The sequence below is a fragment of the Pseudorca crassidens genome, chromosome 18, assembly GCF_039906515.1.
Source record: "Pseudorca crassidens isolate mPseCra1 chromosome 18, mPseCra1.hap1, whole genome shotgun sequence".
Lineage (NCBI taxonomy): Eukaryota > Metazoa > Chordata > Mammalia > Artiodactyla > Delphinidae > Pseudorca > Pseudorca crassidens.
In genome coordinates, this window is record NC_090313.1 from 55,683,137 (window position 1) to 55,709,315 (window position 26,179).

Sequence of the window (26,179 nt, forward strand, 5' to 3'; positions counted from 1 at the left end):
ACGAGCCCAGCCGCTCCGCGGCATGTGGGATCTTCCCGGATCGGGGCACGAAGCTGTGTCCCCGGCATCGGCAGGTGGACTCTCAACCACTGCGCCACCAGGGAAGCCCCAAAGCCTCCTTTTTATATTCTGAGTATAATTTGCAGTTTCAGAGTTTCATCATGAATTAAAAAAATAACTTCTTAACACTGTATAAGAGCAGTGCATAATAACAACGCAGTAATAAATGTGAACTGAAAATCCAATACTTCCTGTAAGAGGAAGGGCCATTAAAAAAAAAAAAGAAAAGCGACTCTAAAGAGACACATCCGTACTATCATGGAGCCTGCTGTTAATATGACTGATCAGCAAGTATGGGGGAGCCCAACCTCTGATTTGTGACCAGCTAAGGGACAGAAGCCCTCACTGCTGTAAACCCCTTGATCTACTTGTCTGTAAGATTTCTAATATAGGAATATATAAATAGCCAGGAATCTTTTGCAGCAGGTCACTTCTGCTTGTCAGCAGAGGGCCAGAGAATCTGCATGAATCCAGTAGGTGTAATGCATGAGGGAGGGTGACTCAAAATTTACTGTGCACCCCACTTATGCCGAGTGTACATAATGTCCTTTTCATCAAGAAGTATACGGTCCAATGGAAGAGGCAACACAAACATAAACATAACCAAATAAGAGCACACGAGATAAAATGAAGAAGAAACTTCTAAGGGGTGGATTCTGTGAAGTTACAAAAAAGCAACAGCATTTGGATGGAGACTGTGGCCCTTTGAAGAGAGGATAAACTAAAAATCTATTTTGAAGTATCTCTAGTTTGGCAAGAATACAGTGAATTCTCAGTGTGCTAACAGGAAAAATCCTAAAGAAATACAGATCAGTTGTAAAAGTCATTATGTTTTCACTGTTAATTTCAAGGTCATCTTCTGAAACACTTTTATAATTACTCTGCAAAGTTACATTTAATTTATTTAAATTTTCCCGTCCCCTCTTCTTCGAAGTTTCACCTATAGAGATGCTGCCAAATACAGAAATTGTTAAAAGACAGACACAGGAAGACAGAGCTGGCTAACTGAGACAGGATGCTGGCTAACTGAGCACACTCCATGAGGTGCTATGTAGATCTACCCACTGATGTGTTTTGCTCTCCACCAGAAGCCATTTGTCTTCTGCTACGAGAAAAACTGTCTGGAGGTTGATGGGAAGTGAGATGGTGTGAGTTCGCCCTTCTAGAACATCCAGCACAGCCAGGGTGTTCCTGAAAACAACAAAAAAGAAAACTGTCTGAAAGGAAATGGTGAGGATATTGGTTGAGTAACCATGGCACAGTCATTTCATGACATATTATACAACCCTAAAAACAATGTTTTTAAGACTAGATAATAACATAGAAAAATGTTAATTGAGAAAATAGATGTATAAAACTCTAAACTATATAAAGGTATGCATAAGAATTAAAAATAAGAAGTGAGAGCGGCCATGCTAGTAGTGGTTGTAGACGGAATTATGGGCAGTGTCTTTTCTTATGTCTGTTTTTCAATGTTCTGCAATGTGGGATAAGATACTTTTAGAATAAAATATTTCTAATTTTATTACATTAGTTTTACAATAAACAAGCATAATTAAAGGAGGAAATAGAATGGACACAATAAGGATCCCAGATTAAATCTCCAACAAAGAGCTCACCCTTTTTCCTTGTAGAATACTAGCCAGTTTTTGTGTGCAAATTCTTTACACATTTTGTAAGTTTCCTAGAGACAAAACAAAACAAAATATTCACTTTAAATGTGTCAGATGCATTCATGTCTATTCAGCTGCTTTTCCTTAAATAAAGTTCTTCAACATGTAATTCTCTGAGAAGCTACCTCTTTATCCACTCCAAGACTCTTACGGTAACATAGATTAAAATATATTTCAAAATTAATTGTGAACTGCATACTAAAACATCTTTAGAATAATGTTTTAGGGGACTTCCCTGGTGGTCCAACCAAATAAATAAATAAATATTTTTAAAAAAGAATATTAAAAAAAATGCCAAATACTGGTTAGAAATAAACATGCTATCTGGTGATTAACTGTGGAATTTGTACCATAGCATAAATACATAGGAAATATTTTGTTTCTTAGATTTGGATATATTTATGACATTTAAAATATCTCTTTTCTTCGTGGTCTTTTAAGACCTAAGTATGCTGTCGTGCAGGGCAGAGGGTAAGCCTTATTTTATATCCATTATCTTTTTCTAAATGGCAGAAAAAATTCTCGTTGGTTAGCCAAAATGTTTACTAGTTTAATTTAGTTAATAAGCTAAAACGTTTATTTATCTAGTAAATGTAATCAGCTGTTGCACTCATAGGTTCATTACATAAATCCAAACATAAACTCGTAACTGGAAAACTATTAAAGTGACTATTAAAGTGCATGTTAGGGATTTGTCATGAATACCACACTCAAATGGCTCATGATGTCCTATTATTGTGAGTTGCGTCCTGACAAGTCTTCATGTGACTATGATGGATACAAAAAGAAGCTACTGATATTGAATTATATATGTATGTATTCTACCTATTTGTATCATATTAAAATTTACAAGTAATAAGAGAATTCTCTTGTGCATTATAGCAAACAAAAGGCACCGCAAGGGATGGGCAGGCATGCATTTTTACGGTTAGAAAGCTATGGAAAATCCTTGGCAATTTGCTGGACAAGTTGGGTATTTCTTACAGCTTCCTCCTTGTTCCACCAGGAAGTTTTCTTAAGTGTAAACTCTTCTGAAGGTAAGATGAGACGATGAAGGGCTTGGCTAGTGGTATCCAACAACAGGATGACACTGCTCTGGAAATAAAGAGAACAGTTTGTTTGTTTGCCTGTTTATTTATTTAATTAATTAATTTAGCAGCAGCCTCTTGGCAGCCTGGGAATAAAGGGAATAGCGATAAATAAACCAAAGGGAAGACGACAATATTGAAATATTTAAGAGACACCATGAAGACACTAAATGTTTTTCCCTAATACAGAATTTAAAGTATTAGATGGTTTAATGAAGATATTTCTAATTATGTAATGCAGAATCTTCTCTTTGAAGATTTTATCTTAAAACCATCGCCTTGTAAATATAGGCTAGCTTAACCATAATTGCTGTTTTATTACATACAAATGAGGAAAGTAAGAGAATTGATAATTTTAAAAGCCCATTTACTTTTATCAAAATTACACTTAAAGAAGGTTCTGTTGAAAACTCTCTTACGCTGTGCATAATTGAATCTCATTTATTCTTTTCACAAATCCAGGTTCAACTCAGAAAATATGTACATGTTATAAAGATGGGTTAGCAAGAAAATATCAAGGACCCCAAGAACCTAGCTAGTAATGAGTGTTTCATCTTGACATTCACTAAGCTTGAGAACTTTCATAGCTGGTGCTGTAATAACGTACAGACAAGAGATTGCTCCAGCAGCATTATCACAGTTATGCAAATGAAGTAATAATCTCTCAGTAATTAGGAGGACTTTTTCAAGAAAAAAATTTAAAAAAAAATTAACCTTAGGCATTAAAATAAGTGAACAGAAACACATGAAATAAGAATTTAAAATTGAGAAAGCCAGAAAAGATTAAATATTTTAAAGACATGCAAAGAAGTGGGCTTTTTTCATTAAAATTTAAAGACATTTGAAGATTATACTAACAGGTTTACAAAAAGGCACCAGAAAGTTTTTTGTCAGGAACTGTCTTTTCTTTCTTTCTTGTTTTTGTTTATTTTGTCTTATTTTGTTTTGTTTTAAATTTGGGGCCCCTTCAGTTATCTTAACCCTTATGAACTTTTCATTTCAAGAACTTTCTTTGGGGAAAATAAAATCACAAAGCACCCGAAGAATTAATATATATTTTGCAAAATATATACAAAACATGAAAAGTCTGTTCATTTGTTCCATAACATTTATCGAGCAGCTTATATTTAAAGCACAAAGGAGAATACAATGATGAATTAACCATGACCCTTGCCCTTTATTACTTAATCCAGTTAGAGGGAAATAAAAAGAAATGTAAGGAGAGTAATGATTCATCTGCAAATCTGAGACCTCATAGTGTGGTTTCAATTTATTTTACTAGTCAATTTTACCGAAGTGCTCAAGAATTAAAGTAGTATTTGTTCCAAAGTCTCCTTTATTCCATATACTCTGAATCTTGGCTGTACTAAAAAATTCTACCAAGCATGTTGACAACGCTTAAATTTTTCCATAAACACTCTTAGAATGCATCATTCTGTATAATATGTAATTCTCCATTAAGAATGTGTGTTAGTAATGTTCTTTTTAAAATCAACATGTCATATAAGAAGCACCGTTCCTGGCATTTGAAAGTTTGAAAATGAGGAAAACCTTAAGGAAAACTCTTAAAGTTTTCCTTAAGAAAATGTATTAATAAGTTAAAAATTTACAGTCTCTATTCTAGATTAAATCTTTTTTGAGTAAGTATTTTTTAAAGGAGAAACTCTCTCTTATGATAAATATGTACAATATTAACATGAATTGTTAGCACTTAAGCAATTTGGGGTAATATTAACTTTTCTAAGCAACATAAAGTTCTAAAAATAATGTTTGATCCCAAAATATGATTAAGTAGAAGAATAAGCAGATGATTAAACAGATATGATTATGCAGAAAAATTAGTACAGTTTTGCATTTTTCTTCCTTTTTAGGGTCTAATACTTATATACTCATAACTTTGCATAAGTGAACTGAAAAACTGCATCTTTCTAAGTAACAGAAAACATACAGATATATATATATATATGTTTATATACACACACATATATATGTTTCCAGCCACTGCTGTATTTAGAATTAGTTCTAGAAGCAATTGGCAACATGAAGGAGTTCTGCTGCTCCATCCTTTTAGATGTTAATGGTTTCCTTCTGTAAATGAATAATGATATATTCTGTCTGAGTTCAAAAATAGAATTCTGCATCACATATGAGTACATGTAACTGTGGTTTTGGCTCTCTTTTAAGGGGGGCAGGGAGGAGAAGCGAGTGAGCAATTTTATTATGTTTGTATTTGACTGGGAGAAAAGTAACCTCTGGATGACCTCAATGTCCTAAAGTCTGAAGTTCTAAACTTTGTACAGATGTAATAAGTAATCTCATGGGGCGGGTGGGGGGAGGAGGCTTTATTTTTAGGCATGGCAAAATTTCCCTTTCCTCACTTAAGATTTTATTTTAGCCAGGAATTTTTGAACAACTTCTTAAACTAACCAGGGAAATGTATCTGTTGCCAAGCTGTATAAAGACAAGGGAGAGATGAATTAATGGAAGTACTTCTCTACAATATTTTAGCTCCTTTGTCAGGGCAGAATGGGGGAGAACGAACTGACGGCAGTGCACACATTTTTTATTCGATTACAATTATTTATCATTTGTTAACTTTTACAGTTACATGCTGTTCATCTGGAATTAAGGAGGTCTTAGATCCTAGCAGGGACATAATATAAAACCGACAGCTGATATATCCTCTCTAGGAAAAGAAGAGGCAGTTCAGAGTACAGGTAGCGAAAGTATCCTGATAAGCTGTGCGTGCCTGCTCAGGGCATTGAGGTACCCTTCTGGAAAACTGTTGAAACTGGTCCAAGGGATAAGCCAGGTAGCATGCAAGAATGCCAGGAGGGGAAATGTGGGCTGTGCAAGTCAAGCACAGCTTTACACTGAAAAACAGATTTTCTTTGATGAAAGTCCTTATAAGTGAGCAGGGTATTGGTCAGCAATGTTGCCAAATAACTGGATCTTTTGAGAAAATAAAATACTTCCTGAGAACCTGAAAATCTCGTACTTTTAAAGGATTGGTATATGTAAATTTGACAGTTTATCTGACAGCTGAAAATCTGGCAAGATTGTTTGAATAAATACTCCAAATGCAGACTCCTATTTAAATCTGATTGGTTTCCTGAATCAAAAATCACCAAGACATGTGCTTTTTAGGACAGATTCTTCTGGCTATAGAATTCAATTCAATGGCATTGGTATTTTGTTGGAAATCTATAAAGTAAAACCCTTATTCCAATGTGATGGACACAAACCTTTATAAGCAATAGCTGGATATTGATAAATTCTGCTTCTAGGAGAAAGCCATATTGAAAAAAATTGTGAAAACCAGAAAAAATTTTATTAACTCAGAATTTATGATAATTATTTAGGCAAAGTCTAAAGTTAACTTATTTACTCAACGAAATACTGCTGTGTTACTTATGCAACTTTTTATTCTTGATTAGAAACAGTCTAAAAGTACTGTTTCTAGGTAACACTTTACTTTCACAGTGTGTTTAAATACTTAACAAGTAACAACATTACATTTTTTCCATATTTTCCTATTATGAATACTTTAAAAAATTTTCACACCATTCTTTTCCCCACATTTCTGCAGTGAGCGACAGCATGGATGAAGTTTAATTCTGGTGATGTCAATCCAATTTGGTTTGAACCTCAGTTCTACTATGTATTTACTGGGCAAGTTATTTAAACTTACTGAGACTCAGTTTTCTCACACGTAAATATTGCTAAAGCTACCTCGCTGGGCCTGTGGAAGAATAACACGGAATAATGTATGTAACCTTTTCCTTGACACATTTGTCAGCATTTAATAATTGATCCTCCTCCTTGAGATATTCATCACTTGCCGTCTGGGATACCACACCCTGGTATAACCATCTACTTCACTGGGCACTCATTTTCAGTTCCCCTGGGTTGATTCATCCTCACCTCTCTCATTTCTTAATATTTCATTGCCCCAGGGCTTAGTCCTCAGACTTCTCTTTTCCACCCACATTCATTCCCTTAGTGATCTCTTTCAGTTTCATGACTTTAAATAACATTTATATGCCAATGATGCCCAATGTATGTTTCCTGTTCTGACTTCTCCATTAAACACCAGGATCACCTACTTGGATATGTTATAGGCATCTCGAATTTAATCATACATCTAATCTTCCCCTCCAAATCAATTCCTTCCTCATCTCAGTTCATGGCAGGTCTATCCTTCCAGTTGCTCAGGCCCTACATCTTAAAGTTGATCTTAGTTTACTCTCTTTCACCTCATATATCTGATCTGTTCAGAAATCTTCTTGGTCCCACCTTCAGGATATATCCAGAATCCATCATTACTTATGACCGCCATCCTCCTCCAAACTGCAATGATCTCTTGCTTGGACCATTGTAAAAATCTCTTCATTAATCTCCTTCACTCTGCTTTAGTACCTACAGACTATTCACCTAAGAGGAGCTGGAGAAATCTTTTAAAAATATAAGTCAGATCTTGCTTCTCCTCTGCTTGAAACCCTCTAAGACCTTCCCCTTTCCTCACAGTCAGGCCGCAGAACGTTAGAATGATTTACAAGGCTCTACACCTCTGCTTCCCCAGCCTTCCACCACGTCCCTGACCCAACCCACTGAGTGACCTCTTTGACCCCACCTCCTTATACCCTCCCCCTCATTCAGTCTTCCCCACCACGCTTCTTTAAAGATGGAGAGCCATGTTCCAGCCTCTGGGCCTTTGAACTTACAATTCCTTTGCCTAGAACTCTCTTATTCCTGATATCTCTTCTCTCCCTCACCTCTATCAGATCTTTGCTTAAATATCACTTTCTCAGTTAGGCAATCCCTGCCCGCCCACCCTGTTTTAAAGGCAACCTTCCTCCCAGCCTTCTATTTTACTCTCCCTTGCTTCTCATCTTCTGACTTAAGATGTAATTATTTACTTTGCTTATTGTCTACCTTTTGCACCAGAACGTAAGCTTTTGAGAACAAGGATTTTTGTTGTTTTGTTCATGGCAGTATCCCTAATAGTAGGCACATGATACATATCTGATGAATGAATAATATGCTTAGTATACTATTTGGTAGATACTAGGTGGGTAATAGGTCTGCAAAAACATTGTACTCCTTTCTATTGGATAGTACAGATTAACTTAGACCTGGAGAATTCTCATTAATTGAAACACTGTCTTTTGACCTATATCTTCTGTTTGGAATTACTTTTAGCCCGACTCTGGGCATCTGTACTTTTCATTAGTGTTGTCTTACAATAGTAGTGATGGCTGGAACTTGAGCATCATTAGATACTAAAGAATCTCAGTGTATTCCTGCAATGGCCTGATGCCCTCCCCAAATTTGTAGGCTGAAGTCCTAAGCCCCAATATATTAGGAAGTGGGGCCTATGGAGATGATTAGGTCATGAGGGTGGAGTCTTCACGAATGGGATTACCACCCTTATAAAAGAGACACGAAAGAGATCCCTGCTCCTACTGCCGTGTGAGGCTACCATGAAAAGACAGCTGTCTAGGAAGTGGGTTCTCACCAGACGCTGAATACGCAAGCGCCTTGATCTTGGACTTCCTAGGCTGCAGAACTGTGAGAAATAAATTTCTTCTGTTCATAAGCTACCTAGTCTATGGTACTTGTGTTACAGCAGCCCAAACAGACTAAGACAATTCCATTCAGTATATTTACATGGCTATCTCCACATAAAGAATGCCATTCAGGTTTCAGGTAAAATGTCATCTCCTAAGGGGAGATGTCTCAGCACTCTTTTGAGTACCGTTTACCCTTTCATCTCCTCCTACCCTACCCCCATCATTCCTTAGGACCTTACCTTATTTTTATACAGCACCTATCACTACTTGAAATTGGTATTTATTTGTTGGCTTACTTGTTTGTTGTCTATCCCCGCAAAGAGAATGTAAGCTTCACAACAAAGAATTATCTAGCCTCAAATGTCATTAGTGATGAGGTTGAGAAGTCTCTGCAGAGAGGAAGATATTAGCCTGCCTTGTGGTACTGATAAAATACAACTCCTGATCCCGTCCTTCAGCCCCTGACCTCAATCTTTATGAAAGCACATATTTTTAGTTATAGGTTGAAAAACACTCTTGCCTTCTCCTTTGCATCAGTTACCCTGGGCATCATTAGACCATGTCATTACCTGCTGCTCATGGAGAATCACTTGACCCTTGAGGGGATTTCCCAGCGGCGCCACTGTCACAAATGGGTGCCAGACTCCACTGGCCGCTCTTGGGAAGATGTCAAAAAGGTCCACAAAGTAGCCGCTTTTCCCAGTCATATTCATAAAGTATAAGGAAACGGGATTGCATGCAACTACATAGAGAGTATTTTCCTCATTTTCTGAAATGACAAAAAAGTGTCAATTCCATGGTCTGCAATAGATTTTCTGACTGGTCAAAAGGTCCAGTGAAAACTGAATCGTGAGGCAGCACACAATCAGAACTCAGCAGATGATTTGCAAATGGATTGATTAGGTTGAAGAGCACTTTCAGAAGCAATTTCGCACCTGCTGTAAATGTACATTGGGTCACACCTACCTATTCCTGGAAGTAAGTATCTGGTCCCCAAAGAATCTATAACATCTCATGCTAACACCATTAAATATTTAACACTCCTCAATGTCAGGAAATTCTTCCTTGCATGAAAGTATTTTATGCCTCAGTAAAAGTCTGTTCCCTCTTATTTTATTATTGGCTCAGATGGACAACAGCTGGTCAACATCTTCTATCTGCTAATCTGGCATTTCCCGGCTAGTTACTAGATCTTTAGGCTTTTCTAGTAAATAAGTAATCCCATTTTTTGTTCTTAGCTCTATGGATCTTATTTTCCAAATTATCTTTTTTCATATTTGTGTATTTATTATTACAAAGTCTCTGTCTTTTCAAACTAGTACTTGATTAGGTCCATTTTTTGAATTCTATTTCAGTGCTTCTTCAACTTTCAAGTGCATGTGCATCACCTGGGGATCTAATGAAAATGCAGATTCTGATTCAGTGGGTCTGAGGTGGGGTTTCAGACTCTGCTTTTCCAACAAGCTCCCACGAGATGTCACTGCTGTTGGTTTGAGGGCTTCCCTTAGAGAAGCCAGACTTTGGACTATGTTTCCCATAATCTCTATTTCTGGGAACCTTGAAGCAAGGGATTAAGCTGCTTCTGTATAATAAATGCTATTAACATCACTCATCATCCAGGTATCTATTTACAGTGGTCATATTTTCTGAACCCAAAACTAAGACACAAGATATGAAAATCTGGAAAAAAAATATAGTGTATGTGTGTGTGCATGTATATGTCATGTCTACACATAAAGACTAAATATATATAAAGATATAGAAAACTTAAATATATATAAATATATATAAAGATATGGTAAATTTAAATAAGCTAACATTGATAAGAAACACAAATCAATGGAAGGGCAGAAGAAGACATATGATTTAGGAGACAATGTGAACTCTGTGTGTGTGTGTGTGTGTGTGTGTGTGTGTATGTGTGCTACAGTTCTAAATATCAGATAGAATCACACAACTTATAATTTAAGAATCTTTTTAATGCTTCTACTATCAGCACAAATAAGTTCAATTCAACATTTATTGAGCACCTTTGTACACAGTATAGGGACCAGGGAATATAATAACAGTATTAATAGAAATGTAAAAAGAAAAAAATAAATAGAAATGTACTTCACGAACTTACAATTGCTCTCTCTTATTGCAGGCATTAAGTGCTGTTTGGTCTTCGGCTCAAATATACACACACACACACACACACACACACACACACACACACACACACACACACACACACACACACATATATATGTATATTTAACCCTGACGCTAACCCAAGAAAATGTTCTTTCCTCTCACCAATATAGAATAGGTAAAAAAACAAAGAAATAAAAAACAACACAAAAACCTAGCTTGCAAATGTGGACAACACTAAAATAGAGGGTTGAATTATGTGAGGGACAGCAAATGAGTTCATTTTTAAGGACCAATTCTGACTGGCTCACAGTGGCTGCCTGTGAGAATTGTGAGGCTGTGACAAGGTTTAATGACACGTGTCACTGGCATGGGGCAGAGGATCACAGCATACTTACTTACAATCTCTAAATGTGAGACAAGGGCAAAGTTCAAATTTTATCCGTAAGATTCATACTTAGTCTCTACTAGTGAATGTAAAATATCTTAACAGGGGCACCAATCTGTTACCAACAAAAACCCTGTACATTTTAAAAGCACATATTTTTACTCAACATAGCTGATGTTGGAGAAAACATCCACAGAACTTACATGAACAAAAACTTGCTTCTGAATTTTTGCCTGAATAACCTCCATTGTAGACAAGTTAGAGAATTTCTCCCTTTCCCCTGCCATCACTTCTGTTTATATCACCTTGGTAACTGCCATCAATTGAAAACTTCTGCCAAAAAGTACCCAGGGCACACCGCATGAATCAGTAGGTAATGGCAACAGTCCAGAGAAGCAGATGCCAGAAATTCACATCCTTTATTTGCCATTCTTTACAACAAGAGGTTTAATGACTGCAAATCCTCCTGCTTTCAGGGTTCATGCAATCACCAAACTGGAATCCGAGCCAAAAAAAATCCAATGTTTTTCCTTTTTCTTTCCCTCTTCTATTTTTAGCACACGCCTGGGTGTGTTTAACTTTGTGCTACAATGGTAATGAGAAGCAGACATATGCATATAAACTCAGCAGTGCTTATGTGGATTTCACAATAGTATTTTGTTAGGTTGTTATAGGAAATTAGTTCTAAATTACATATAATTGCCATCCAATCCAAGAATGACACAGTTACTGAGTCTATCATAGACTTCTTGATGTCTACAGGTTATTTTGATCCTGCTTTTAAAAAAATCACTGCAGGAAGGAAAAATCAAAAGAATAAACTGACATACCATGTGATGTAGCGATGTCGCAGATTAAGTTAATTTCATCCAATGGTAACTTCCAGGAGGCACATTCTTCAGTAAAGGTTTGGGATCTTCCTTCATGTCTTTCTATTGGATACTCCTGTATGTTTATAAGTGCTGGACCCTACAAAAAATAGTTATCTGAGTTAAGACATTTGTGTAGTTGGCAAAAAGTAGAAAAGCTAAAGTTCTTCCAAAATACAGATTTTCAGTTCAAATATTCCACATCTTGATATGCCTCTTCTCATTTTACTGACTAGCATGACACTTATAACAATCATAATACCATATACTTGCATTTATAAATGCTTTCACATGTGCTATCTTATTTAATTTCTCACTTTCTTTTTTTTTTTACTCACAAAATATAGCAGATGTAAAATCCCATAGGAGTTCTCATTCCTTCATTCTTTCCTAAGCAAGTTTTGAACTTCAAGTATTGGGACACAGAGCTGTCCAAACCAGAATAATTTTTTAAATACAGTTGACTCTTGAACATTGATTTGCATGCCCTTACAGTCCTTAATTAATCAAAAACGTTTGGGTTAGATATTTACTATTTTGCCATCCATGGGCGCTCTCACCCCTTCTATCTAGGCTGTATCTTAGGAGCTAGAAGATTAAAAACGACATTCCTCACACTCCTATTGCAACTAGTGACTGATACTAGTTAATGTACTGTCTGAGGCTGCTTTTTTGCTCCCATGGCAAAGTTGAGTAGTTGTGACAGAATCTGTATGGTCACAATGCCTAACATATTTACTATCTGGCCCTTTACAGGAAAAGTTTGCTGAGCCTGCCTTACTGTGCAGCTCCCAACAACAGGGGTGGTAGCAGAAGCAAAAACACTCATCTTGAAACCAAAAGTCCAGCGATGGTCCCTTGACTCTGTTCCTCCTGTCCTTTCTAATGATTTTATAAGCATCTAATTCCCCACAGTCAAACCTAGAGGGGTTTCTATTGCAACTAGTGATGGATATTCCTTTGCCCTTTTTCACGAAAACAAATATAATGGAGTAACCATCCTATCTGACTTTCCTGAAATACAGGATAGCGCTTAGGAATTCTACTGGTCATTAGCCATTACCTACATTGAGTCCCTCAGAGGCCAGACTGGCTTAAGAATTAGAGCAGAAGTTAATCTATTCTACAATAACATCAGAACAAGTCATTTCTGAGATTGAATGGATTTTCTCCAGGGAAGATACAGAAAAATGGATAACATTCAATATTCTAATGAAGAAAGAATGATATCAACCTTTACATCTATACGATGAGTTTCTGCTGGACACAATAGTTTTTGCATTCCATTTCTTGACTGACCAATTGTCCAATAGCCCATGAAGGTCTGCTGTGGCAAAGGCAACCTGTCAAGGATTAATTTGAAGAATAAACATTTCTTCTTGTTTCCAAGTCATAGGAAAAAATAATGAGCCATATATTACCGACCACACAAGCAAATTTGAGGAATGCTTTACTTAGAAGTGAGTTATATTTAATTTTATTAAAAGATAGTCTTTAATATGATATTTAAAACATACTTTGAAAAGAAAAAGATTTCACATTTCAGAAACTCAGAAGGTAAGGTCCTAGTCTGTTTTTACCTTAATGACAAATATAATTAGGGTTTACATATTTTTTCCCTGAATTGGTAAATACTTAGCAATTTAATATCAAATTCCCATTACAGTATAGGAAGGATTTAGGAAAAACAATGGAGCAATCCATCAATTTTTTCATTCTATTCTCCTAAATTTGAAATCAAATAATAAACAGTACACAGTACTACCAGTCACATGCTTGTAAGTTGTACAGGGCAAATTTCATAGGGTCTATCTTAGCACTTTAATTTTTTTTTTTTAAACTTTGACTTGACATATAATATACCTACAGAAACGTTCATATAAATGTGCCACTTAGTCCTGAGCACACGTGTGCGTCCAGCACCCAAGCATCACCAACACTCAGAAACTCCCATGGACCACTTCAGTCATTACCCCTACCAAGGGAGCTACTATTCTGACTTCTAATGGAATTATTCTGTGTTTAGATTCCATTTTATTTAAAATTACATTTAAACAAAATAACTTGCGAAAACAAATATAGCAACGCTAAAGTACAAACCCACAGACAAATTCTTTAGAATAAGTTTTTACTTTTTAATCATGCTACCTTTTCTTTGAATCTTTAAAAGAGGAACCATTAATTTGTCACTTAATTCATTATAAATTTCTTATTCCATGGTAAGTGAAGGCCAAAAATGATGCAGAGTTAAAAGTTCTTTAAAAATAAGGCACGTATATGTGGCTATAAATTGAAATGTATGCTTGAAATGAGCGTGATGATCATTAAAAGAGTACATATTGATATTTAGAAAATCATTTTATTTTCAGTGAAAGAGTAATCTGACAAAATATCTCCATATACTTAATAAGACCACACAAGGCTTAGATATTTTTTGCATAGAATACGAAACCAGAGAAGATTGGTTCAAGATGGCGGAGTAGAAGGATGTGCTCTTACTCTCTCTTGCAAGAACACCAGAATCACAACTAACTGCTGAACAATCATTGACAGGAAGACACTGGAACTCACCAAAAAAGATACTCCACATCCGAAGACAAAGGAGAAGCCACAATGAGATGGTAGGAGGGGCACAATCACAACAAAATCAAATCCTATAGCTACTGGGTGGGTGACACAAACTGGAGAACACTTATACCACAGAAGTCCACCCACTGGAGTGAAGGTTCTGAGGCCCACGTCAGGCTTCCCAATCTGGGGTTCCAGCAATGGGAGGAGGAATTCCTAGAGAATCAGACTTTGAAGGCTAGCTGGATTTGAATGCAGGACTTCGACAGGACTGGGGGAAACAGAGACTCCACTCTTGGAGGGCACACACAAAGTAGTGTGTGCACCGGGACCCAGGGGAAGGAGCAGTAACCCCACAGGAGACTGAATCAGACCTACCTGCTAGTGTTGGAGGGTCTCCTGCAGAGGCAGGGGGTGGTTGTGTCTCACCGTGAGGACAAGGACACTGGCAGCAGAAGTTCTGGGAAGCACTCCTTGGTGTGAGCCCTCCCAGAGTCCGCCATTAGGCCCACCAAAGAGCCCGGATCGCCTCAGGCCAAACAATTAACAGGGAGGAAACTCAGCTCCACCCATCAGCAGACAAGAGGATTAAAGTTTTACTGAGCTCTGCCCACCAAAGCAACAGCCAGCTCTGCCCACCACCAGTCCCTCCCATCAGGAAACTTGCACAAGCCTCTTAGATAGCCTAATGCACCAGAGGGCAGACAGCAGAAGCAAGAAAAACTACAATCCTGTAGCCTGTGGAACAAAAACCACATTCACAGAGAGACAGACAAAATGAAAAGGCAGAGGGCTATGTACCAGATGAAGGAACAAGATAAACCCCGAGAAAAACAACTAAATGAAGTAGAGATAGGCAACTTTCCAGAAAAAGAATTCAGAATAATGATAGTGAAGATGGTGCAGGACCTCAGAAAAAGAATGGAGGCAAAGATCGAGAAGATGCAAGAAATGTTTAACAAAGATCTAGAAGAACTAAAGAACAAACAAACAGAGATGAACAATACAATAGCTGAAATGAAAAATACACTAGAAGGAATCAATAGCAGAGGCAGAAGAACAGATAAGTGACCTGGAAGACAGAATGGTGGAATTCACTGCTGTGGAACAGAATAAAGAAAAAAGAATGAAAAGAAATGAAAACAGCCTAAGAGACCTCTGGGACAACATTAAACACAACAACATTCGCATTATAGGGGTCCCAGAAGGAGAAGAGAGAGAGAAAGGACCCGAGAAAATATTTGAAGAGATTATGGTTGAAAACTTCCCTAACATGGGAAAGGAAATAGCCACCCAAGTCCGGGAAGTGCAGAGAGTCCCATACAGGATAAACCCAAGGAGAAACACACCGAGACACATAGTAATCAAATCGGCAAAAATTAAAGACAAAGAAAAGTTATTGAAAGCAGCAAGGGAAAAATGACAACATACAAGGGAACTCCCATAAGGTTAAAAGCTGATTTCTCAGCACAAACTCTACAAGCCAGAAGGGAGTGGCATCATATACTTAAAGTGGTGAAAGGGAAGAAACTACAACCAAGATTACTCTACCCAGCAAGGACCTCATTCAGATTCGATGGAGAAATCAAAAGCTTTACAGACAAGCAAAAGCTAAGAGAATTCAGCACCAACAAACCAGCTTTACAACAAATGCTAAAGGAACTTCTCTAAGTGGAAAACACCAGAGAAGAAAAGGACCTACAAAGCCAAACCCAAAACAATTAAGAAAATGGTAATAGGAACACAAATATCGATAATTACCTTAAACAGGAATGGATTAAATGCTCCAACCAAAAGACACAGACTTGCTGAATGGATACAAAGACAAGACCCATATATATTCTGTCTACAAGAGACCCACTTCAGACCTAGGGACACATTCAGACTGAAAGTGAGGGGATGGAAAAAGATATTCCATGCAAATGGAAATCAAAAGAAAGCAATACTCATATCAGATAAAATAGACTTTAAAATAAAGAATGTTACAAGAGACAAGGAAGGACACTACATAATGATCAAGGGATCAATCCAAGAAGGAAATATAACAATTATGAATATATATGCCCCCAACATAGGGGCACCTCAATACATAAGGCAACTGCAAACAGCTATAAAAGAGGAAGTCGACAGTAACACAATAATAGTAGGGGACTTTAACACCTCACTTACACCAATGGACAGATCATCCAAACAGAAAATTAATAAGGAAACACAAGCTTTAAATGACACAATAGACCAGATAGATTTAATTGATATTTATAGGATATTCCATCCCAAAACAGCAGATTACACTTTCTTCTCAAGTGCGCATGGAACATTCTCCAGGTTAGATCACATCTTGGGTCACAAATCAAGCCTCAGTAAATTTAAAACTGAAATCATATCAAGCATCTTTTCTGACCACAACGCTATGAGATTAGAAATCAATTACAGGAAAAAAACACAAACACATGGAGGCTAAACAAGACGTTACTAAATAACCAAGAGATCACTGAAGAAATCAAAGAGGAAATCAAAAAATACCTAGAGACAAATGATAATGAAAACACAACGATCCAAAACCTAGGGGATGCAGCAAAAGCAGTTCTAAGAGGGAAGTTTGTAGCTATACAAGCCTACCTCAAGAAACAAGAAAAATCCCAAATAAACATTCTAAACTTACCCCTAAAGGAACAAGAGAAAGAAGAACAAACAAAACCCAAAATTAGCAGAAGGAAAGTAATCATAAAGATCAGAGCAGAAATAAATGAAATAAAAACAAAGAAAACAATAGCAAAGATCAATAAATCTAAAAGCTGGTTCTTTGAGAAGATAAACAAAATTGATAAACCATTAGCCAGACTCATCAAGAAAAAGAGGGAGAAGACTCAACTCAATGAAATTAGAAACAAAAAAGAAGTTACAACAGACACCGCAGAACTACAAAGCATCCAAAGAGACTACGACAAGCAACTCTATGATAATAAAATGGACAACCTGGAAGAAATGGGAAAAATTCTTAGAAAGGTATAACCTTCCAAGACTGAACCAGGAAGAAACAGAAAATATGAACAGACCAATCACAAGTAATGAAACTGAAACTGTGATTAAAAATCTTCCAACAAACAAAAGTCCAGGACCAGATGGCTTCACAGGTGAATTCTCTCAAACATTTAGAGAAGAGCTAACACCCATCCATCTCAAACTCTTCCAAAAAACTGCAGAGGACTGAACACTCACAAACTCACTCTATGAGGCCACCATCACCCTGATACCAAAACCAGATAAAGATACTACAAAAAAAGAAAATTACAGACCAATATCACTGATAAATATAGATGCAAAAAGCCTCAACAAAATAGTAGCAAACACGGGCTTCCCTGGTGGCGCAGTGGTTGAGAGTCCGCCTGCCGATGCAGGGGACACGGGTTCGTGCCCTGGTCCAAGAAGATCCAACATGCCACAGAGCGGCTGAACCCATGAGCCATGGCCACTGAGCCTGCGCGTCCGGAGCCTGTGCTCCGCAATGGGAGAGGCCACAACAGTGAGAGGTCTGCGTACAGCAAAAAAAAAAAAATACTAGCAAACAGAATCCAACAACACATTAAAAGGATCGTACACCATGATCAAGTGGGATTTATCCCAGGGATGTAAGGATCCTTCAATATAGGCAAATCCATCAATGTGATACACCATATAAACAAATTGAATAAAAACCATATGATCATCTCAATAGATGCAGAAAAAGCTTTTGAAAAAATTCAACACCTATTTATGATAAAAACTCTCTAGAAAGTGGGCATAGAGGGAACCTCCCTCAACATAACAAAGGCCATATATGACAAACCCACAGCAAACATCATTCTCAATGGTGAAAAACCGAAAACATTTCCCCTAAGACCAGGAACAAGACAAGGATGTCCACTCTTGCCACTATTATTCAACACAGTTTTGGAAGTCCTAACCACGGCAATCAGAGAAGAAAAAGAAATGAAAGGAATACAAATTGGAAAAGAAGTAAAATTGTCACTGTTTGCAGATGACATGATACTATACATAAAGAATCCTAAAGATGCCACCAGAAAGCTACTAGAGCTAATCAATGAATTTGGTAAAGTTGCAGGATACAAAATTAATGCACAGAAATCTCTTGCATTCCTATACACTAATGATGAAAAATCTGAAAGAGAAATTAAGGAAACACTCCCATTTACCATCGCAACAGAAAGAATAAAATACCTAGGAATAAACCTACCTAGGGAGACAAAAGACCTGTAGACAGAAAACTATAAGACACTGTTGAAAGAAATTAAAGATGATACAAACAGATGGAGAGATATACCATGTTCTTGGATTGGAAGAATCAACACTGTGAAAATGACCATACTACCCAAAGCAATCTACAGATTCAATGCAATCCCCATCAAATTACCAATGGCATTTTTTACAGAACTAGAAAAAAAAGTCTTAAAATTTGTATGGAGACACAAAAGACCCCGAATAGCCAAAACAGTCTTGAGGGAAAAAAACGGAGCTGAAGGAATCAGACTTCCTGACTTCAGACCATTCTACAAAGCTACAGTAATCAAGACAATATGGTATTGACAAAAAAACAGAAATATAGATCAATGGAACAGGATAGAAAGCCCAGAGATAAACCCACGCACCTATGGTCAACTAATCTATGACAAAGGAGGCAAGCATATAAAATGGAGAAAAGACAGCCTCTTCAATAAGTGGTGCTGGGAAAACTGGACAGCTCCATGTAAAAGAATGAAATTAGAGGGCTTCCCTGGTGGCGCAGTGGTTGAGAGTCCGCCTGCCAATGCAGGGGACACGGGTTCGTGCCCCGGTCCGGGAGGATCCCACGTGCTGCGGAGCGGCTGGGCCCATGAGTGATGGCCACTGGGCCTGCGTGTCCGGAGCCTGTGCTCCATGGCGGGAGAGGCCACAGCAGTGAGAAGCCCGTGTACCGCAAAAAAAACCCAAAACAAAACAAACAACAACAACAAAAAGAATGAAATTAGAAAACTCCCTAACACCATACACAAAAATAAACTCAAAATGGATTAGAGACCTAAATATAAGACCAGACACTATAAAACTCCTAGAGGAAAACATAGGAAGAACACTCTTTGATATAAATCACAGCAAGATCTTTTTTGATCCACCTCCTAGAGTCATGGAAATAAAAACAAAAATAAACAAATGGGACCTAATGAAACTTAAAAGCTTTTGCAAAGCAAAGGAAACTACACACAAGACCAAAAGACAGCCCTCATAATGGGAGAAAATATTTGCGAACAAATCAACGGACAAAGAATTAATCTCCAAAATATATAAACAGCTCATGCAGCTCAATATTAAAAAAGGAAACAAGCCAATCAAAAAATGGGGAGAAGACCTAAATAGACATTTCTTCAAAGCAGACATACAGATGGCCAAGAAGCACATGAAAAGCTGCTCAACATCACTAATTATTAGAGAAATGCAAATCCAAACTACAGTGAGGTATCACCTCACACCAGTTAGGATGGGCATCATCAGAAAATCTACAAACAAATGCTGGAGAGGGTGTGGAGAAAAGGGAACCCTCTTGCACTGTTGGTGGGAATGTAAATTGATACAGCCACTATGGAGAACAGTATGGAGGTTCCTTAAAAAACTAAAAACAGAATTACCATATGACCCAGCAATCCCACTACTGGGCATATACCCAGAGAAAACTATAATTCAAAAAGACATATGCACCCCAATGTTCATTGCAGCAGTATGTACAATAGCCAGGTCATGGAAGCAACCTAAATGCCCAGTGACAGACCAATGGATAAAGAAGATGTGGTACATGTATACAATGGAATATTACTCAGCCATAAAAAGGAATGAAATTGGGTCATTTGTAGAGATGTGGATGAATCTAGAGACTGTCATACAGAGTGAAGTAAGTCAGAAAGAGAAAAAGAAATATCGCATATTAACCCATATATGAGGAACCTAGAAAAATGGTACAGATGAACCGGCTTGCAGGGCAGAAATTGAGACACAGATGTAGACAACAAACATATGGACACCAAGGGGGGAAAGTGGTGGGGGATGGTGGTGGTGGTGGGATGAATTAGGTGATTGGGATTGACAGGTATACACTAATATGTATAAAATGGATAACTAATAAGAACCTGCTGTATAAAAAATAAATAAAATTAAATTTAAAAAAGGTTTGCTAAATTGTACAAAAAAAAGAATATGAAACCATGCTTTCTGGTGGAATATGATTTTTGTCCTTTGAAATGTTAATGTTTAACACAGAAGGAAAGAAATTTAAAAGAAATTTACATTGAAATTTTTCTAAGTCATAAATCATTCGGAAGTACGTATGTGTTTTTGTATCTGTCATTTAAAATACATTTTAGGTACGTGGACAATTATCCTGATCGGTCATCCACTTATTTCCATGTTTCTACCGGTAATGAGGTGGAAGAGGCAGTGAGTCAGAGGATTTACTATTACTGTGTTCTCTCTTAAATGTTATAAAAACACATTTCCGTGTCAAAAGGGCAGATCTTGAAAACATCTCATAGACTGGAATCTCCCTGTCCTTGTTTAGGGAATGAACAGGATTCTTCATTGCTTTCAGCAGTTCACCAAAGGAGAATTAAGTCTCTAAATACAGAGGAGAAAACAAAGGAAGGAGACACACCTAAGTTCCCTCTAGTGTAGAAGACTTAGTAGGTTCTAGTGCTAGTTCTTTTATTAACTAGCAAACTTGTGAAGGGAAAAGTTAGACAATTTCTCTGAGTGTTAATTTCTTCCTTTGTGAGACGAAAGGGATAATCTGTAAGGTTCTGGTTTCTTACAGCTGGGGGAGGTCTCTGATGATCACTAAAGTGAGTGGAGCGAAGTACCAGTGGTAGATCTTACATTACCTTAGTGCTCTGGAGTTAAAATAAATAAACAGAATGAAATTATCTATACCTATCTATACCTATCTATACCTATACCTATCAATAGAATAGGTGCCTGATAGACAAAATTGCTGTTTTTTTTTTTTTAAAAAAAGGAGCTCTACATACATCCTAAATTGGCTCTTTGAAGACAAGAGAAACAGTTACACATCTGGAAATCTAATCAGAAGTGGAGAACTGCTTAATAAAAATGATGCTCGGTTGATAGGTTGAAATCTAGCCTAAAAAAATGTCTAATATATCCTTTAATAATCCCACAAAGTATCATACAGATGCTAAAAACAAAACAAAACCAAAAACCTTTATCCATTTGGGAAAAAGTAACTTTGCTTGACTTCCAATTTTTACTGACAACCCCCAGGGATATTCATGAAAGCTGCTTTGAACTTGCCAACTCATTCTAAGTAACAGTCATGGAAATTACAGGTTGCCTGGTTCCATTTAAAAATAGTACTAGCAGTTTGGTTGGCAGAGTATGGGAAAGACCTTCAGGTGCCCCATATAGAAGCTATTCCAGAACCACATAACAAGATGCTATTAGCGTTAACAATTGCAACTGAAAGTCACATACGCAGGGTGTTCTGCTGTTGCACAATCAAACTGACTCTGTCAGATCCTTGGTAACACAGGGAGTTGTTTCTAGACTTCCTGTGGGCTCCAGGCTGGCCAACTGAGGTAAACCAAAGCCCCTCATTTATTTTCCACTAAGTCCTCCCAATAAGTTGTGGAAAAATTTGATGGTTATTAACTCTCTCCCCTTCAATAAGTTAGTAGTTAGGGGGAAGGGGAATTATAACTGAGTGTATGAATAAGCTTTGGAATTCGAGACATATTCAACAGTAATTTGGGGGTAATTCTAACTACTAACCAGTTAGCAAAAGGCCCTATATTCCATTACTGAAATCTGTCATTCAACTCCAACCAGACTTAAGTTGTTATACCTGACCTGATTGAAACAACAATGCCATTTTCCATAGTTTTAAGATCTTGTCACTTGTATTGTTTAAGTTTGTTATAGTCCTAGCTGGAATGATGTCTGGATTTGATTTTAAAGGGGAAGAGGATGAACTTAAGACTTATTAATAGTACTACTTTTTATCATGTCATTCATGAATTTATGTTTTTTAAAACAATGAAGTATTTCAATTCATATGTTGTGATGTTTCTTAATCCCTTGTGGAAGAATTAATAAAGATCTGGAAGAAAAACTTTTAACTCAAAAAAAAGGTGACTTTCAAAATTATGACTCAGGTCAAATTATAGCACTTAGCCAAGTTACAGAAAGGAAAAAGTTTTTTTTAAGCATGTATACATTTCATAACACGGTGCACACGGACACCAAAGTTGAGTTATAGAGTCTGAATGACATACAAGAGATTTGTCTAAGATTGTTCCATAGAGGTGAGCTGGGGTTTTAAAGAGTATGTTCTGGCAAACTTCTGCCTTCTCTGAACATTTGCCAATACTATTTCTGGAGTATGAAAGAAACACATGAAAAAGATTTGGATCTTTCTAGGGGCATTCTGCAAAAGTTGTTGATATACCTATTATCAACAATTCCTAAAACATTTCCTTACCACAAGAACTACTAATTTTCATGGGAATAATGGAACCCTTCTGGGTAGTTCCACCGACACTCAAAAATTCACCAATTACTACCATCTTTGAGAAGAAAAAGAACAACTCCAATTTTAGCAGGCCTCACTCATTCCTAATGTTTTAAATCTAACCTCTGGTAATAATTAACTGAGTTTACTGGAACCTTTAATAGAATAACACTGACAAGTATTTCCACCTTTGGTTCTTACCCCTTCCTCTTACTCTCCAGCTAATGTATGCCTTAGTTACCTCAAATTGCTACTTGCTGTTCCTGAACACGCTATGCATTTTCATGCTTCCATGAGGTTATTACTTCAGCCCAGAATTCCTTTCTGCTATTGCCTCTTTGATGAAATCCTTCTCATTTTTAAGGCCCAATTCAAATGTTACTTCCCCTTGCATCCCTCTCCCATATTTCTTTCTGGGCAGAATGAATCTCTTGCTCTTCTGGGTTTCCATGGAAATTTGTACATATGGAACTCTTAGAAACTCTTAAGATAGAGTTCTGGAGAATTTGCCATTTTCAAATTTAAGACCTGATAGAGAATAACAGTTTTAGAGAGCATGGTCAGAAGTGAATCTATGAAATCCCTTGTAAATATTTATACTTACTAAAATAAAAAGTCAACACACTACATAGAGAAAACAGAAATGTCACTCTAAACACTTTAAATTAGTAATAATGGGTACTACTATCCCCAATTACCCTCCCTTGTTTGCTAGAAACTTCTGAATTTCCCTTCCCTACGGTCACACATGTTGCTGGTAAATAAATTTTGCTTTGCTGCGAATGATATGTACACGAGTATGTACATGTGCTTTCCCTTTCACTGGCTGGCTCTGCATTTAGACATTATGGTTTTCACTTTATAACTTAGACTTGTGCACCTCTGCCACCAAGGTCCTGCTGTGGTCACAGAAATAAAGATTCATTTGGATATAGGATGGAAAAAGATTTAGGGAGACTTGTTATTCTTGGCTAACACTTCTCAAATTGCTCCCTGGTATCCAGCGTGACACTGCGCAGGGTCTGTGCTGCTGCCCAGGGTCACTCCGTGCTAAAGCAGATGTTGTCACCTTGCTCCACATATCTCTGGCTTTCTTCTTCTTCATAGAAGATGTGAAACTACAGTTCTGGGGCTTGGGTTTCCTTTCCCTCATCTCTCTTCAAATTTCACTGCAAAAACTTCTCTTTTTCTGCCATCTGCTTTACCAACTACATCTTAGTATTTTCCTATCTTAAATTCTTTCTGTTTCTAATTATTCACATGAATAATGACTGGGACTGAAACTTTCCCAGTTGGAAATTTTCCCAGAAAACAAACAAACAAACAAAAGTTGTTTGGGGCTTCCCTGGTGGCGCAGTGGTTGAGAGTCCGCCTCCCGATGCAGGGGACACGGGTTCATGCCCCGGTCCGGGAAGATCCCACATGCCACGGAGCGGCTGGGCCCGTGAGCCATGGCCGCGGGGCCTGCGCGTCCGGAGCCTGTGCTCCGCAACGGCAGAGGCCACAACAGTAAGAGGCCCAAGTAAAAAAAAAAAAAAAGGTTGTTTGAGTCCTGTTATTTCCCACAAAAAGGACTCACAGGATGAGAAACCCTACTGCAAATGTAGTACTTTGAACATAAAATTGCGTAATAAGGTTGGGAGTTTACATGTTTTCCCAAGATTGTTAATTCATTGAAGGTAAGGCTGACATCTTACTCACTTGTATCTCTGGCACTCAGAATCCATCGACTCTGGTACGGAAACCTCTCTCACCGGCGTCCCTCTTTTTCATTCCCACTGCCACAATGGAAGCTCTCACTGTTCATCACCGGGATTACTGCAGTTGCTTCTCAGCAGGTAGGTCTTCCTGCCTTCAGTTTCACTGTCTTTCAGTTTCTTATCTTTAGAAAACTTAAAGGGGTCTTCCTAAATTATGAATCAGACCATGCTACTTTCTGGCTTCAAATTCTTCTAGGGTTCCCCCGACTCTTCTCTTCTTTTAAGTCTCACCACATAGCATGCCCTCATTTAATCTTTAGTTTTAGTCACCAAAATACTTGCATTTTCCAAAAGGCACCATGACCTCTTAAAACTGTCTCTGCTTGAAGCGCTTTCTTCTCCTTTATTTGCCTGGAGAACACCTAGTCATCCTATAAAGATTCAGCTTGGTTACTATCCCTGAATCTCCCCCAGGGCAGAAGGCAGCAACCCCACCTCTTCACTCGCTCTTGTGTGGCTCTCACAGAACACAAGTCACTCTACTTCAGTGCTTCCCCAATTATAATGACCTCCTTGAAGGCAGGTACTGAGCCTTCTTCACCTTTATATTTCTGACTCCCTACTTAGTGTTTACCACATAAATGTACAATAGTGTTTGTTAAATGAATGAATATTTGGTTACATTACAACGGACAACATCTTCACCTACTTGTTTCTCATCTTGATGGCAAGTTGCAAACCACCATGGCAGATCTTCCTCACTGCATCCTGACTACATGACTCTCAACAAACAATGCAATCTACTTTGCAAGTGTATCTGGAAGAGTTACCTATTGGTCGGGATTGGGGATTTCTACTCAGCCAGGTGACAGATATCACTTACAAACGCCTAAAGGATCAAGGATAATTCTGTGAGACTGCTGAAGATGAGTATGGAAGAAGGTTCATAGATCTTGACAATTTCTATGTAGATTGGTTATATTTTTAAATTTTTCTCTGCACCCCCATAAAGGAGCTGAAAGCAAATAAAATGGCTGTGAAGCTACTTCATAAAATACCAAGAGAATAAAGGGCAAGGACTATGAAACTGTAAAGCCCAATACCACCCTTCTGCTTATAATAGTGTCACTATGTAAATCTTACTGTTTTTGAAAACTGAGAGCTCTTTTATGAAGTGCAAGTAAATCATGATGCAGAGTGGAACTGCAGACCTTAGAACTTCACGATCAATATAATGAACTCATCTGTAAAAACCAGACTTCAAAAAGAAAATTATACCATATAATAGTTTGGAAAATGGAAGGAGAAGCACAAAACTTTAAGAAGTGCGTCTTTTAATTTAATGGGATAAATAGTAAACGGATAATCATTCTTATATTGAAAGATACACCTTATGAAATTACTCCTAAGGGAGGCCCTGGTTGGGGATGTTTTTGATGTCTCTGGTACTTGGAAGACCCCGTAGTTGGTCTTGGTCAGAGAAGAAGCAGCTGCTGTTGATGTTCCAATTACATAGGATAAGTCTTAATGTAGAAAACTGATTCTAGACAGATACCCTTTTAAGACACATTCACTATAG

At 37.5% G+C, this 26,179-nt stretch overlaps 1 protein-coding gene across 7 annotated transcripts in view; it reads right to left on the reverse strand.

Annotated features, from left to right (window-relative positions):
* The window catches only part of VWA8 (von Willebrand factor A domain containing 8), a 369,572-nt gene that overhangs the window by 119,844 nt on the left and 223,549 nt on the right, over nucleotides 1-26,179 (reverse strand). For all 7 annotated transcript variants that reach the window (XM_067713438.1, XM_067713439.1, XM_067713440.1 and 4 more), the window contains exons 27-32: nucleotides 13,019-13,127; nucleotides 11,746-11,884; nucleotides 8,964-9,163; nucleotides 2,718-2,828; nucleotides 1,680-1,744; nucleotides 1,126-1,251 (exon numbers count right to left, since the gene is read on the reverse strand). In XM_067713438.1, coding sequence (XP_067569539.1) covers nucleotides 1,126-1,251; nucleotides 1,680-1,744; nucleotides 2,718-2,828; nucleotides 8,964-9,163; nucleotides 11,746-11,884; nucleotides 13,019-13,127 — 750 coding nt within the window. The remainder of the gene's footprint in view (nucleotides 1-1,125; nucleotides 1,252-1,679; nucleotides 1,745-2,717; nucleotides 2,829-8,963; nucleotides 9,164-11,745; nucleotides 11,885-13,018; nucleotides 13,128-26,179) is intronic.